Source organism: Prunus mume, linkage group LG6 (genome assembly GCF_029339155.1).
Source record: "Prunus mume cultivar Tortuosa linkage group LG6, ASM2933915v1, whole genome shotgun sequence".
In the NCBI taxonomy this organism is placed as follows: Eukaryota; Viridiplantae; Streptophyta; class Magnoliopsida; order Rosales; family Rosaceae; genus Prunus; species Prunus mume.
In genome coordinates, this window is record NC_142703.1 from 4497256 (window position 1) to 4514598 (window position 17343).

At 38.7% G+C, this 17343-nt stretch overlaps 3 protein-coding genes across 3 annotated transcripts; 2 read left to right on the top strand and 1 right to left on the bottom strand.

Annotated features, from left to right (window-relative positions):
• Positions 1-205: 205 nt before the first annotated feature.
• Positions 206-3537, bottom strand: LOC103336526 (disease resistance protein At4g27190-like). Its single transcript, XM_089055014.1, has one exon. The coding sequence runs from the start codon at positions 3535-3537 to the stop codon at positions 310-312; it is 3228 nt and encodes a 1075-aa protein (XP_088911140.1). The 3' UTR covers positions 206-309.
• A 2953-nt stretch (positions 3538-6490) lies between these two features.
• Positions 6491-10080, top strand: LOC103336524 (putative disease resistance protein RGA3). The gene is made up of 2 exons (XM_089054558.1): positions 6491-9601; positions 9762-10080. Exon 1 carries the CDS (start codon positions 6566-6568, stop codon positions 9542-9544), a length of 2979 nt encoding a protein of 992 aa, XP_088910684.1. The 5' UTR covers positions 6491-6565; the 3' UTR covers positions 9545-9601; positions 9762-10080.
• A 4729-nt stretch (positions 10081-14809) lies between these two features.
• On the top strand, positions 14810-17284 carry LOC103336513 (Tetratricopeptide repeat (TPR)-like superfamily protein). The gene has a single exon (XM_008239562.3). The coding sequence runs from the start codon at positions 15167-15169 to the stop codon at positions 17075-17077; it is 1911 nt and encodes a 636-aa protein (XP_008237784.2). The 5' UTR covers positions 14810-15166; the 3' UTR covers positions 17078-17284.
• Positions 17285-17343: the final 59 nt, after the last annotated feature.

Below are 17343 nucleotides of genomic sequence, written 5' to 3' on the forward strand. Positions count from 1 at the left end.
TCATAATGTCATTGATTGCATGGAAGGCTAATGAACTTCTTCTTATGATTGTGGGATACTTTAAGCCATTGCATCATTTTCTTCCCAATTAACATTTTTGATTTAAAAATGTGCATTAAATTCAACAATTTTGAATTTTATTTGACAGTATGAAAGGCTTTGTTCTATATACATCAACTATGGACAATGGTGAAATGAGCTTTAAGATCCAGAACCATAATACCACTGGAATGCATCCTTTGGAGACAGGTGAAGTGAGCTTTAAGATCCAGAGCAATCATAATCAAAATGCACCAATGCTTCTGTGCTTTAATCTTTACAGTTTACCTCAACTTTTGAGTTCATAGCAATGGTCTTCCAATTAGGGCAGCCATGCAAGCTAATATACTCTAACGAGGGCCAAGCGCCTTCCAAAATGTTAGCCAATCGAGGAAGATGGTTTAGTGTCAATCTTTTCAATCTCAGGAGTCTAAGAGTTCCAGAATCCATGCTCTCATCCTCAAGTGTGATCACTTCAATGGCTGGGCAATCTTCAACCAACAACTCTTCCAGATTAGAGACACATGATAGCATGCTGCTTGTAAAAACATTTTTCAGCTTTGGACATGCATACACCAGCAGAATTCTAAGCTTAGTGAAACTTCCAAATGGTAAAGGTCTAACGCCCTCCCAAATATTCTCCAAGCTGGGCAAGTAATGAACACTCAAATACTCCAAAGAGGGAAATGCATGATTAGTTGGTTCTGTGCAATCAATGATTGAGTGAATTTGAGGACATTCACTCAATATACATAATTTCAGCCCGCTCATATTACTAACCCCAAACTCGGATAAGCTGCGGATGCTAAGGTGATGATCCAAATAGAAGGCAACAGTACGAGCTAATACTTCAACAACCACATCAGGCACCTTCTCACAGTTAACAAATCTCAAGCATTGGCCCTGCTGATTATAATCATGCACCACAAAGTTGGGGACCCGAGACACGATACGCTTGACATCATCACCAACCACAAATTTGAACATAGTTAAGAGTTGGTTTTTCCATCTGGTACAGGTTTGGAGAAAGAATTGTAGAAGCTCCACTTCTGGGAAACTGAAACAGAGAGAAGTCAACTTTGTCAAGCTACAAACCTCTTTTGTGATGGATTCCAAACTTTTCTTCCACCTCTGATCTCCAGGGTATACATCAATACTTAAAGTCTCCAAAGAAATGAGCTTTGATATTATTCCAGGTGAAATCAATTGATGGGGCAACTTAGCATACTCACTGGGGCTGATAGATCCATAAAAGGATACTTCCAAGTGTCTAAGAGAAGTCAAACTACCTATCTCATCAGGTAATTTTTCAACTTCAGTGCCTCGGAGATCGAGCACCTCAAGGTCTCCAAGTGATCCAACCTCCGATGGGAGCACAACTAAACGCTCACAACTGCGTAAAACAAGAATTTTAAGCCTTTTCAGATTCAAGATTGACTGTGGCAAGAACTTGATTCTGGTGTTAGATAGGTTCAACACTTCGAGTGAAGGCATGCGATTAAAAAAGGCTGCTGGGATCACTCTTAGACATCTGTTCCTTTGAAGGAACAAAATTAAAAGATCAGGGCAGCATGGATTTTCTGGTAGACTGGATAACTCATTATCCATCAAAGCGATCATCTTGGCTTGTTCCCATTTCTCCACTGGTAGCGACTCCCTCAGACCTGCACCACCTTTCAACAAGAACTGACAACCTTCAGCAATTAACAATCTATTACTTTCGGGGCTTTCAAGTGGCCTGTACAATAAATAAGGTCTTAGCAGAAACTGCAGACGTTCTGCCTTTGATAATATGATCACTGATGCTAAATCTCTAACCATAGTATGCATTTTGATGGACAGACTGCCCTTGGTACTCTGCAATAGGGAGGCACCTACAAGAATGTCAACGATCTCATGTCCCCTCTTACATGCATCATCCCAATTCCCAGAAATCAAACCTTCTTGGATACAATATTTCACCAGCTCATAAATATTAACCTCCTGATCTTCTGAAAGAAAAGCGCAATAAAGGAAGCAACTCTTTATGTCACAATCCCTCAATCTGTCATAACTGAATTTCATTCGTTGCATAACAGCTTCAGTGTCATATGCAGCATTTGTGTTGGGTAATAGAAGTTCTCTCAATGCATGCTTCCACACTAAAGCATCACTTACACCTGTCAGGGCTCTTCCGGTGACAATGATCAATAACGGCAAACCCCCACACTCCTCAACAATGGCTCGAGCATAAGGTTGGACACATGGAAAATCAACGACTGCACCCACCTGCTCACAGAACAACTCCCAAGCTTCTTCTCTAGAGAGAGTTTCCATTTCAATAACCCTATTCGCAACCATTTCATTGCAAACAGCCCGTATTCTGGTAGCCAGTATCATCTTAAAACCATTTTCTGAGCTCAAATCAGGAATGCCCACTGCTTTTAAATCTAAACACTCCCAAACATCGTCCAGAAGAAGCAAAAACTTCCTGCTATTTAAAACTTGAAGTAGTTTTTCTGCAACTCTGGAATCAGTTTCAGAATCTGGTACGCACATTGATAACTGTCTTAAAATTTCATTTTGAATCTTTCTTGTGCTCCAGTGTTTTGAGACAGTCACCAAAATGACATTATCAAACGTGCTTTTTCTTTCAACATGATTGGCCAAGGCTTTCAGCACAGTAGTCTTGCCAATCCCACCCATTCCATAAATGGCAATTCTACTAATTGTGACACTATTCATGCATCCCAAGATCTCGTGCAGCATCCGCTCAATTGATATGCTATGAAGCCGTTTGTTCAATATAGGCCCCGCCTGAAGCCGTTTGTTCTCTGTTTGTGGTTTACCTATTTCAGTGGTTGCTCCCCCAAATTTAAACCCCAGCAGGCTCTTTCTATAGAATATGGATGCAGCTCTTGATGCTGTTGCTTGGGTCTCAAGATATTTACCTTCTTGTATTTCTTTACCCTTCACGGCTTCCTTCCCTTGTGTTGGTGACATTTCAGTCTCCACATTTGCTTCTCCTTTTGCTTCTGCTCTCCTTTGCAAGTTCACATTCTTGTTATCTGGTGGTGCCAGTCCATATGCCTCACCATGAAGTATTGGACTAGTTACTGTTTTACTCTGTCCAGGAGGTACATAAGCCATTGAACCATGTGCACCTGGAGATTTCTCCAAGTGATCAGTAATCTTATTGAGCATACTCATCAGATGCTGATGTAGACCGACGTGCGAGTGAATCACAAGGTCAGAACTCGTCTCCTGTATCTTCAACATGTCATTCACTTGATCTTCAATTTCTCCCACCTTTTCAAGCCATTTTTTGCATTTCAAGGTTGGTGCCTTACCCCACATCAGTTCTTTGGTTACCTCCTCGTTGATGGTATCCCTCATGCTATACAAACATTCAGTTATTTGTATAAGCAATTCGAAATTCCTTTCAAGCCGTTTCAGCCTGCCAATTGGCTGACAGCGATAAACTAAATGTGAAGCTGGATTTAGCCTCTTAAACTCCATGCTAGCTAGCTGAGAAAGTTCAGAACAAAGAGTAAGGAATCTTATAAATGGAAGTTCAAAAACCAACTGCCACCACATAGAACAATGAACATATAAGAAAGGAGCATATAAATTATTATTGTTTCTTTTTTCAGTGACAGAGGGGGGGAATTCGAACATGGGACCTTGTTCAATATTGAGAAGAGAAATACCACTAAAATCATAACAAATTGGTGAATAGTTAAGACAGCGGCTCTCAAATTTGCAAAAACAAACTCTAAATAAACAATAGCTGGAGTAAGCTACTCCAAAAAGTCATGTTCAATAAATAAATAAAACGAATAACACCAAATTTTCAAATTTTCTTACGAAATTTCATTCTTCATGGCAAATGATACCTTTTACTCATCCATAATCAATCCGAATCTATAATCAAAGCCATCAGCTAGAACTTGTTTTGATAAATACCTAAGTTTATAGCTTTGGACTGAGGATTACTTGTCATGTTTATTGAATTTACTTTTGCTTACAACGGCAATATTTTTTCTTTCAGTATATCTGGCACTTTGAATTAACTTTGCATTTTAAAAAAAGGCAAGAAATAATTTTTGGTCGGCCTAGTTTCAATTCTGCCAATTTTATCCTGTAGTTTCAAACCCACATTACAAATACTGTCAAATGCTTTAGATAAGTCGGTTACTGTGCAACCGACTTGTCCAAGTAAATTGCCGACTTAGATAGTCAGTTAGCTTCTGTATAAATATGCCTACAGCCCATTCAAGTAATCAAGCTGAAAACTACCAGCTGTCCTATATCCAAAGCCTTGTACCTTTCCTACTTCATTCAAATAAAACTACTTTATTACTCTTTCAAAAGTTTTCCATTCCAAGTTAAGCTATTGTCCTAAACACTAAACCAACCATTTCCTAAACCTCTTCTCCCATAAACCAACATGCAAAAACCGCAGGAACCCAAATTGACTTTTTGCCACAAAAAGAAAACACTACAAAGAAACAAAAACCATCGACTTTCATGAATTAACAGTAGAACAGTTGTATGCATGGCAGACAGTAACTGGAGCACAAAGTTATATATATTTTTTTTATACAAGTTATATCCAAATTTTAATCAAACCAATGCATTAAAATCAAATTAGTAAACATAAATATAAAGAAATCCATATGGACAGAAACTCTCAAACACTTGCCCAGTTGCTGATATTGTATCAAGTAGTTCTGAGAAGACCTTCTGTCCAAGTTGTTGAAGGCTTGCAGCGGTGAATTTGATGCCTTTCCTCCTCTTCAAATCAAAGAAGTACTGAATCTGTAACCAACCGCAGCATATGACTTATATACTTTGGACCTGAGAAGAGAAGAGGGGAGATAGGATGAGGCACCAATATGACCAAAAAAAAGGGGTTAAAAAAATTATTAGGTTCACGTCTAGGCTACGGTCAACTGCCGCGTCATGTTTGAAATAGGGTTTTGATACAAAGTCCCAATCCATCAACCCTTAGAGCATCGTCAAAGGAGTTGTCAAATGCAAGCAGACAATTTATTTATTTATTTATTCCCTTCAGTAAACAAAACAATGGATCTGGCGAAAACAAAAAAACAATGGATCTGGCACCAAAAAAAAAAACCAATGGATATAGGCAGCCCAAGAAACCAAAGCTCCACACAAGGGACAAACAGGGACACAACAAAAGCAAAAGCCTGAAGGGAAGAAGTTCCAGCTCAAGGCGGCAAGGGCAATGACATGCAATACAAACTAAGGAAACTACAAACAAACATGAAAGCGCAAGAAACGAGGCAACAATTGCGAGGAAATTAATTAAGAGCTAGACAGCTCCGCCACCACCAGGTAAGTTGAAGTAATTTGATTTGATGACTAGTATTGGATTGGACACTCCCTATATTTAAAGCATGTTTTAAGTGTAAGACATTACATTGTCGTAAACCGTATTGGAATGGTCTTCTAATCATATAAGAGCATGTTTTAAGTGTAAGACATTACATTGTCTTAAACAGAGAGAAAGAAGAAGAAAATAAAGAGAGAAAGTGGAAGAAGAAAGAAAGAGAGAAGGGAAGGAAATAAAATATATAAATTTTATAATTTTGAATTGATTTAACGATTATATCTCTGAATTTAACAGTTTTTTTGACAGAAGAACTATTTAAGAGAACCCATATTAATGTGGTAAGGACTATGAGTAATACTTAAAAACTTTAAGAATGCAATCTGATAGTTTCGTAAACATCATGAACGTTTTGTGATAAAAAGTCTTATTTAAACACAATTATTTCTCTGGAGATTTTACACGCTTTCCCTTCGCAGGTGTCATGACAGCTGTATGTGCCTGGAGAATCCCTATAACACAGTGCTCAACTTGTGGGAACTATTCACCACCATTCCAATGGAGGAATAATCACAGCGGCCACAACATATCCAAAATCTCTAGGTTTATCTGTCTCTCTCCCCACTATCTCTGTCTCTATGTCTGTCTGCATCTCTCATATTTGTTTATACTTTGGAATTTGTTGGCACATGAGATTATAAATTTATACATTTGGCCTTTTGTTTTAAGTGGGCTGTCTTGGCATTGCGTGGTTAGTGTTACAAAAACTTTGTATTACCCTCAACGAGTTGGAAGAAAACTTTGAATCCTGCCTTTTGGTGATAGGGAAACACTACAAATAGAAAATCCGTGTGTATATATGTATGTGTATGGATGAAAACAAAGAAACCGGCCAGCTAGCCTTGGTTTTGTTTGACTTTGTGAGTGTGTAGTTCATCTGAATCCCCTCTGTGAAAGCTTGTTGAAGAGCGTTTTGAGTTTTTTTTCTTTCCCTTTTTTGTTTCAATGGCGGATGCAGTTGTGTCCCCTCTCCTCAAGGTTCTGTCTAACCGGCTGGATTCTCTTGCTGAAGCTCTTGGCTATGACGTCATCTTTAAAAAGATGCGGGATGCATTAGGTTCGTTGGGAGCACTAGCTAGCCAAGTGGAAGAACAACCTCTTGGCAACAACCAGTCAATCCATCTGTGGCTAATGGAGCTGAAAGAAGTGGCTTACAACGCCGACGATCTGGTTGATGATTGGGAGCTATTGGCCATGAAGAAGGCTACCACAACGACCAAGGTAGCCAATTGCTTTTCCCTCATGTCTGATGTGTACCGCTACAGAATCAAGCACAGGATGAAGGATCTGCAAGCAAGATTCGACGAAATCTTAAAAGGAGGGACTGCACTTCACCTTCTTGCAACTGTTTCTCAAACTACAGAGAGGATCCCCGGTCTCAATGTGAACGTCCAAACTTCTTCTTACATCTCTGAAATATCTGCTGTTTATGGAAGGGATGTTGACAAAGAGAAAATACAAGACATGCTATTATGGGACGGCGACCATGAGCATCAGCAACAAGAAGTTCGTGTGATCGCACTTGTAGGCATGGGAGGAATTGGAAAGACAGCTCTTGCACAAGTCATGTACAACGAAGAGAGAGTACAAATGAGTTTTGATTTAAGGATTTGGGTTACCGTGGGTGAGGATTTTGACCTCATGAGGATAGCTGAAGCGATCCTGTATGTTTCGACTCACAGCTCACAGAAGTTCTCCAACATGGATGCATTAGAGACCGCTGTTACTATGGAATTGCGGGGGAAGAGATTTTTGTGTGTGCTTGATGATGTGTGGTGTGAAAATCTGCACGAATGGGAGATCTTAAGGAGATGGTTCAGTGCAGGTAATTCAGGATCTGCTGTTATGTTAACTACACGCAATGCAAGAGTTGCAAATTTCATGACAGATGGTGCTGGCCTGTATTACTTAAGAGCCTTACCTGACACAGACTGTTGGGATTTTTTCAAAAGTTTAGCATTTGGATCTTTGGATAAAAATGTTGATTTGGAAAAGATCGGTATGGAAATTGTTCGCAAGTGTGGGGGACTGCCTCTCGCTGTTAAGACCCTGGGCAGCTTACTGTCCTACAAAAAACAAGTGCACGAGTGGTTGTCAATCCTGGACAATGATGCACGGGATTCACTCGAACACTGTGTCTTACCAGTTTTGAAGCTGAGCTACGATCATCTTCCAGCACATCTCAAGCAATGTTTTGCATATTGTTCAGTATTCCCAAAGGATTATGCAATCAACAAGGAAAAATTGATCCGGCTGTGGATTGCAGAAGGTTTTGTTGAGTCAAGTACCATTAGGAAGGAGTTGGAGGACGTTGCTGATGATTTTTTCATGGAATTGTTGCAACGGTTTTTCTTTCAGGACACAATGGTAGATGAAAATGGTAACATAGTGGAGTGCAGGATGCATAATTTAGTGCATGACCTTGCTTTGCATGTTGCTGGGATTGAATGCTCAATCCTGGAAGATGAAAATTCACTGCATGTCTCAGAACACATTCGTCGTATCTCTTTAGTTCATGAATCGGGGATTTCTCCAAAAATGATCCATGTAGCTAAGAAACTGCGCTCATTGTTTTCCTTCTCTGGTAAGTTCAAGATACTCCCTATCACTTTCCTAAATTTCCGAAGACTACGAGTGCTAAATTTATCTGCAAGAGGCATCCGTGAGTTGCCAGTTACAATTGGTACTTTGAAACATTTGAGATACCTCGATCTCTCTCATACATATATCAGATCAATACCAGAGTCCATAGCTAACCTGAAAAATTTGCAGACTTTAGAACTCTCTGAGTGTTACAATCTCCTGGAGTTACCCAAAGCTATCCGCGAGTTAACGAACCTCAGACATCTGGTTATTAGGTCATGTTCTTTGACTCACATGCCATCAGGGATTGGAAAATTAAGATTTCTTCAAAATGTGTCAGCATTCATATTGGGTAAGAAGGCTGATTGTGCTGAACTAACTGAGCTGGGTGGGCTCAACCTTAGAGGTAGGCTAGACATTAAGAATCTTGAGAATGTGAGTAATTTGGCGCAGGCTCAAGAAGCAAAGCTGTTTCAAAAGCTAAGGCTTCGCTCTTTGGGCTTATCATGGGGTCGCAATGCTCATCTGGTAGATGCTGAATTATCTGCTGAAGTATTAGAACGCCTGATGCCATCCCTGGTTTTAGAAGTTTTGGATTTATCCGGCTACAATGGTTCAATTTTTCCAACATGGATGGAAAGTTGTCCCCTCATCAATCTAGTAAAGGTTTCTCTGATCAACTGCAGTTGTCTACAACTTCCGCCACTCGGGCTGCTACCTCTCCTTAGGGATCTCTTTATAAAAGGAATGTCTGCAGTGCATATTATTGGTTATGAATTTTATGGGAATGCTAATACAAATGATGTAGCATTCCCAGCATTGACACAACTTGAGCTTTATGATATGCCGAATTTGTTGGAATGGAAGGGTTTTGAAATAGCTGGAAAACCTGTGTCTTTCCCTTGTCTTGACACACTAACAGTCAAAGGATGCAACAAGTTGACTGGCTTACCATCAATTCCGCATCTTAAAAACTTAGCCTTATGGCAGAGTAATGAAATGCTACTTGACTCGTTGGTCCATCTCATGTCACTTTCCACTCTTGCTATTAATGAAATGCCACAACTGAAGTCTTTCCCCAGGAATCTGGAGAACTTGAGCCGTATCACGCAACTGACCATGTATGATTGTGATAATCTGGAGTCTCTGTTTGAGGGCATGGGAGGATTTACTTCTCTTGAACATTTGAGTATTCTATACTGTAAAAAATTGGAATCCTTGCCTATGGAGCTGAGGTACCTTGCTTCACTCAAAAAGTTTGATATTGTGGGGTGTGAAAAATTGGCTTATGTCCCAGACATTATCCAACACCTTTGTTTGCTTGAGGAGTTGGTCATTGAGCGTTGTCCCGCGTTGCATTCATTACCATATATACCTGTCAGTCTCAAAAAGTTGGTCATCAGAAGGTGCCCTCAATTACAGAAACGACTGGAGAAGGAGAAAGGCGACGACTGGGATAATACAAAACATGTCCCATATGTGGAGATCGAAAGTGGAGAGTTCATCACTGAAGAAGACATCTTCTGAGAGTCTGACACTAGAGAAGCACACATTCCACAAAGTTCATGACTTCTCTTTCTGCAGGTCTGCCCATTGAAGCCCCCTTATTATCTCGTAACACTAATGGACTTATCCATCTCCCTCTCCCCTGTAGTTCTGATTTTCTGGATTTCATGTGCTTATTTCTGTTCACATGCTTATTAGTTTTCTGTTGAGTTGATTTATATTTGAACAATTTTTACAGGTAGTTTCTTTGTTTCTTCTTATATTGGAAAAGATGAGTTAAAGGCGAAAAATACTACATTGTCATTTACGTCAGACCAATCACAGATAATACAAGGAAGAAAAGGCATAGCATAAGTTTAAGAGGAAGGAAACAGAGACAGATTTGAGCAGTGAATCACCTTTGTCATGATCACCTCCATCATCCTTACTTTTAGTCACTTCGTTAGTAGTAAATGAATGTATTTTCCCTTCTTAGTGACATGTACTTTTTGAATTCCGTTCTCCGCACCTTATGAAAAATACCAAAGTAAAAATAAAAGTTTTCCCCCAAAACAATTTAAACAGTCAACACTTAGCAAAAAAATATATCGAGCAGAGCTACGTTTATGATTCATTTTGTTCATTTAACATCGATTCAATGTGCATATTGCCCGTCACCAAATAAGTTCTTCCATATAGCAGTTTGATGATCACTTGTGCTGCCTTTTATTATGCAAAAAGCAAATTTTCTGTTTATGTTTTCCATGTATGCTGACACAGTACGCTGTTTATTGACATTGATTAACACAGAAACTGCAATTGTACAGATTGACATCTTGGCATAAATTATAAACCGTTTCACTACATTTAAACTCATGTTTCTGAATTATAAGGCCTTTGAATGTAAGCTACAAGTATCCATACATCTCCTATATAATAATAGAGAAAGAGCGGATAAAGTTGGACTCCCCCTTTGAATCCTAAGCTTTTCACTTTCCGATCAGAATCGCTTTTTTTACACTTCGCGTGACTTCATAAACTGCATAAATTTAGGAAGGGGAGAACTATATGCACTGATAGCACAAGAATTAGCTTTTCTTTGATGGTCTGTGCTTCAAATTTGAACTTCAAAGGTTGAGTATAATCATTCATAGGGTCGACTTCTTTGGGTTAATTATGCCTTTATGTAAACAAGTTTTCGCATGAGAAGGATTTGATCTTAGACACTTTCCTTCAACTATTCTAATTCATCAGTTTAGCACTCCCAAAATCAACTTTCTTGTCTATATGTTTTTCATTTCGGGCTCATTTATAATACTGTTTTTGAGCTATGACTGGCCGTCTTGTCGAGGGGACTAGCTATATAGAGAAGACTACTAGCATGGGCAGTGATGAAGATCCATTAACGAAAAGAATAAGATTAATTTAAAATGTATAAGAAAAAAAGAGGAAATGGTTTCTTGCAGTAACTCTTTGAGTAATATGACTCATCTCTACCTTTGTTAATTTTGATCGTAATTCCCAAAAAACAACAGTTATCTTGAATTTACAAGTATAGCAGCGAAAAGGTAAAGATTTTTGCATATGTCTACAAGTGTACTGATAATAACTCATTATCTGTTCGGTGTGTTAAATTATATCGGGTACAAGTTGAAGGACGTTGAGGTTCCACCCCAAAACTAATTGGCAGTGGGGGAGTAGCCCAACTCCTTAGAAGCCTTTGCTAGGTTTCTCAACTTTCCAGTGTGAGACATTTTCACCTTCACATTCTCACATAGGTGACAGTAGTATTTCCACTCCAGTTTTTGTTTTCCAGCAAAACCAATGATCATGATATATATTATAGGTTTTGGTTTTCTTTTCTATGTTCTTTTTACGTTGTCACTCGAACTCAAGACTTGGGGACCTTTGCGTGAATCACAAGGCCACCAAAATATGGCTTTTGTTTTATGTGTCATGTTTTTAATTTTATGTGCAAGATTTATTGCATGCTCTTGGCAAGACAGCAGGACATGACTAAGACAGAAATTATAATATACAAGCATTGTCCCCATTGTTTCAGAATCATTGAATTTGCAGAACGAACACTTGCAGTTAAAAAGCATTAGCCAATACAGTCCCCAAGTCCTTGTAATAATCTGATTGGCCCGATTGAAGAAGGCAAATTTCCCTTGATTTTTATCGGTACAAATAAGAGAGCTCTTAGCATATATTTTTTGGTACTGAGAATCTTCTCTTTCTGATGCGCTTGAAAATATAGCTTTGAAAAAAAGTGTTTTTTTCAGAATTCTCACTAAAGCATAGCATTGGACGACCAATCATAATCTACAATGGGTTTAACTCTGCGCTCCTTCAAACTTCTACTACAAGCCCATTTGATAAAGTTTCCTTTATATAGCATTTTTATGACCAAAACATAAATAAAAAAAATCGTTCGAAATTGATCCAAGACTCTGTTGTCCATGGCTCGTCCTAGGACACCATCCCTTGTTGTCATTGCTTATGATGCTACCAAGGACCGCGGTCTGCATGAGCTTAGGCTCACTGTCAATGGTGTCCGAAAGTGGGGCGACATTTTAAGTAGGGGCGATACCATCGTTTTTCTTGGAGTCTTGGACAAGGTCCTTCATCCATGTAAGTATTTGATGGATTGTGCCTTTTGGTTTGTTTTGTTTTCTCCTATCAGAAGTCTGTATATGGTTTGGTAAAATCTTCTGTTATCTTATGTATGAGGCTCTCGATTAATTATTAATTGGTTTTGAGTTGGAACTCTAATTGTACTAATTTCCACCTTCTGATAACTGCTCACTTTTCTTGTTCTGCAAATTTCTCAATCTTGTTAACGAATTATCATAGGCAGCAGGAGGTCAATATAGGCTAGCCAACATTGTCACCTTTGCTCCTACATATGCATCTTCAAATCTCATCTATCAAATTATGGTTTATTTGCGCAAAATAAATCTGTGCCCATAAATCATCCGCAACTTATAGGCTAAGGGATTTCTCATTTTGTACGTATGCCACAACTAGTCTAAATAAACATGTAGGAATATACATACTTTCATTTTGTCGAAGATGTAGCATACAATTATTTGGTGTATAACTACAGTTAACTGCAGGCAAATCTCATAAACACAAGAGTCTGTTTCTTACTGATCATTACTCTCTATGCTTTTCTTTCCTTTGTTGTAATGTACAGTGGGATATCAAGCGAAAACATGCCTGGATTATATTGAAACCAGCATTCGTGTAGTGGAGGAAGCTGTTAGAAAGAAAGTTGACGGCTATGTTAACATGCTCCTTCGAAGTGCCCAACAGTGTGAAGATCAAAGGGTAACATATATATTCTGAGTGTGCATTACTCTTTTAATTGATTGGTGCTTTCAGTATTGTTCAACAAGATATGTGTCTTGATTCTTGACATAGTTTCTTTCATCAATTGCAGAAAGATGATCTTTTTTGTCTTGCTTATTTTTGGATCTATCATCACAATAGAAGGTTTAATTAATTTAAGTGGAATTGTGAAATTACTTGCATTTTCTTATACAAAGTGAGAAGTCCGTAACACGTATATCTAGAGAGAGATATGGTCAATGAAGCTTGAGATAAATGTTGTAGCAGCGTCTGAAAGATTGGGGTCTATTTCGAGATTAGTAACGTAAATTATCATTACGAAGGAAAAAAAAAAAACAAGAAGAAAAGTTATTCTCAAATTCTGCTTTCTGTTATTGTATTCATGCACAGTTTCCACATCATCTCTGTTATAATATTATCATTCTCCCCATTATTTGCTGTTCTATTTTATTCACTAAGCGAGTTTCCTTCGTATATTCAGGTGAGCATTAAAGTCAAAGTTATTGCTGGTTGTCCAGTTAAGCAGGTTATTTTGCAAGAGCTTATGGCTTGTAATGCAGCTTGGGTTGTACTTGATAGGTAATTCCTTTGTTGGCTGCTTGTTTATCATATTTGATCATGCATTGGTGAAACAATCAAGAAATCCCAAACAATTAACATCTAATTTTCCATTTGTTTATCTGTTTCTCAAGTATGTGTTTGTTTGTGTGCAATGTGCATGCATGCATGCCTGCCTGTGTAAATTCTAGTCTGTTTTGCATTTGGTTTCAAAATAACAACTTTGCAACGCTTAACAGGCACCTCAAACGATATTTGGAATTTTACCTTATGCACATACATTGCAAGATAGCAGTGATTGAAGATAGCCTGGCTGTGGAGGTTGTGAGAGCTCATCAAATAGAAGACACTGATACTGTAGAGCACAAACGGTTTTATTCCATGTCCAAGCGTGTTCCGGTATTCAACTGTCAAAGGCGCTCTGCATATATTGCTTCACTGGAAAGCCCCCCAATATGCTTGAAACCAACTCAAGGAAAACTGGAACCCCAAAGGATAAAGGGCCGAAACCAGAGAAAAAAGCTAATGGGGGCACAAGTGCAAGAGCCAAGAGAGAGAATTGTAGAGAAAGAGGCGAGCAAAAAAGGAAGAAAAATTCACTTACTCGTTGCCCACTGCTTTTCTTGCATTGCAAGCGAGCATGAGGGAGCACAAAAGATTATAGAGGTCCCGGGTGACGAGTGATATCTAGAGACCAATTGAAAAAATGGGAAACTGAGATATCAGTTTTTCGGAAGGCTGCCGCAAGATAGGGATTTTGTAAGAGTATTTGTACAAGGCACCTCAAATTCATTACTCCCAAACATTTTTGTATGAGGATTTGTCTGAAAGCTCCCTTGGGCTCCAACCTTGCTTATGAAAGTAGGTGTTTTGATGCGAACATCCGTGACGGATGAGAAAATATATATATGGTTACAACTAGGTTACAAAAGGAGTGGACCTTAAGTAAAGTAATCGAACCTAATTAGACCCAAATAGACTACACAAAATAAGTATTAAGTAACAAATAACTAGTTCAATGTTTACAATTTATGTTAACACTGCCCTCAAGTTGGTGCATAAATATCCAATGCATAACGAGTTGTAAAACACATTGTTTGTCAGTGTCTTGGTCTTGTTGAACTAGATTAATGAGCAATACTAGAAGCTACATTATTCTGCTTCAAACATTTTACCTAGCAACTTCTTGATATGTCAAATGACAAGATGACCTCAAACATATGTAAAGCAACATGATTTGGAGCTCCTATACTTCTTGCTTAATCAATATCAGTGTACCATTCGATATTTAAATGACACACTTAGAGTTAGATAACATAAATTATTTCCCAGGTGCTAAAGGCGAAGCGAACATGTAAGAGATGTGGGTTAGCCTAATTGGTTAGTACAGTAAGCCTGTCCCCTTTACCAAAAATGATCTAGTGAACCGTCTACTTTTGGACCCAAATTTGACCAGATGGGTTTTTGAATAAATATCTCAAAAAAGTACGGCGACCCAAACTTGACAAAACTAACCGGAGACAGGACTCTGTTTTTCTTGCGCTGGAGGGAAACTTACCGTTGAAAGTGTTAATGCTTTTCACATTCAAGGCGTTCACAATTGGTTCGTTCCCGATTGGTAGCTACGTCGATGGAACAAGAAGAAGCAGACCCAGCAGCAGAATCACGTGCACAACGGTACCGTATCACTGCTTAAACACTGCATTGCTCAGAAGCAACAATTTCTGCATTTCATATAAGCACTGAGTTTGCATGCACTCATTTTCTAAGCAATTTCATGGGCTTCATAAAACCTCACTCTCCTATTATTCTCATCTAATAGATCACTGTTTGTCACTAAAGTCTTTAAATTTTGCCAAAGTTATACATGCCCAGTTGATAAAAGTGGGGTTTAACAGCCATACTTTTCTGGGTAACCGTTGCCTCGATGTTTACTTTCGGTTTGGTAACACCCTGTACGATGCATTGAAAGTGTTTGATGAGATTACCGATAAGAATATTGTGTCTTGGAACATTTGCTTGAAAGGGTTCTGTCGATTTGGTGAGCTTCAAAGGGCACACAATATGTTCGCTGAAATGCCTGTTAGAGATGTAGTTAGTTGGAACTCGATGATTTCAGGTTGTGTTTCAGGTGGGTTTTTTGATAATGCATTCTGCCTTTTCTCAAAAATGCAAATCGCGGGTATGAGACCAAGTGAGTACACATTCTCAATTGTAACGTCGCTTGTGACGTGTTCTTGTCATGGTAAGCAAATTCATGGTGGTATGATTAGGAATGGTATGAATTTATCAAATTTGATACTCGGGAATTCTTTGATTGACATGTATGGAAAGCTCGGATGTGTGGATTATGCTTTTGGTGTGTTTTTCGCTATGGAGGAGGTGGATATTATCTCATGGAATTCTTTGATATCGGGTTGTCATAGATCAGGGTATGCAGAGCTGGCACTAGATCAGTTCTTTCAGATGAGAAGCACCAAGCATTCACCTGATGAGTTTACAATATCATCTGTTATCAATGTTTGTTGTAACTTGCCTAATTTGGAAAAGGGTAAGCAAATATTTGCTTTCTGCTTGAAGGTGGGATTCTTATCTAATAGCATTGTATCAAGTGCTGCTATTGATCTGTTCTCCAAGTGCAACAGATTGGAGGATGCAATCCGGCTCTTTGAAGAACTAGATTGGTGGGATTCAGCTGTTTGCAATTCCATGATTTCAAGCTATGCACGGCATGACTGTGTGGAGGATGCTGTGCAACTTTTTGTGTTGAGCTTGAGGGAGAACCTGAGGCCAACCGAGTTTACACTGAGCAGTTTGCTTAATTCTGCGCCCATTTTTCTTCCAGCAGAGTTGGGTAGCCAGATCCATTCTTTGGTTGTTAAGTTAGGTTTTGAGTCAGATCCAATTGTTGCTAGTTCACTTATTGATTTTTACAGTAAAGTTGGATTAATAGATTATGCCATGAAAATCTTTGCAAATGTGGGTGTGAAAGATTTGACATCTTGGAACACGATGATTATGGGCATGGCTCACAATGGTAAAGTATTTGAGGCCCTGAACATTTTCGAGGAATTGATTAGTGAAGGCATTGCACCAGATAAATTAACACTAGCAGGAGTTTTATTCGCTTGCAACCTTGGGGGTTTAGTTGATGAGGGAATGACAATGTTTTTATCCATGGGGGAGGAATATGGAATCATACCTCAGGACGAGCACTATATGTCCATAGTGGATTTGTTGAGTAGTACTGGTAAACTCAAAGAAGCAATAGATATAGTAGCAGAAATGCCTTACGAACCTAGTTCCATGATATGGGAATCGATTCTTCATGCTTGTGTGATTCATGGAGACTTTAAACTCACTGAAACAGTTGCACAGAGGATGATGCAGTCGGAAGCACAGTCATCTCTACCTTATTTAGTGCTCGCTCGAGCATATGAAATGCGAGGAAGATGGGAAAGTATGATTCGAGTCAGGAAAGCCATGAAACTTAAAGGTGTGAGGAATGTGATCGGATGTAGTAAAATTGGGATACAGAACCATGTATATACTTTTAAGGCAGACCAATTACAGCCTCACAGAGGTAAGGATATTTATTTGATATTGAGATTACTGTGTTGGGAAATGGAAGCTGAAGATTATACTGACAATTTAACAAAGTAGTGCTAAGAGAAGAAGAATGAAGAAAGGCAGCAGAGTAAGAGTTCATTTTGTTCCTATTATTTTATATAGTTAAAGAATATATTTTTTCCAATCTCATTTAACCATAGTTATATAAATTGTTTTGGAATGCCAAATTTGTACTGCTAGAGTTGTGCTGATATGTTACTAAACCAATATGCTAATGAAATGTCCGGTTCTCAGATGTAATTGTTTTTGCAGTGAAAGTGGCCTGACCAGTGAGTAAGGAATTTCTTGTACCATGCTGT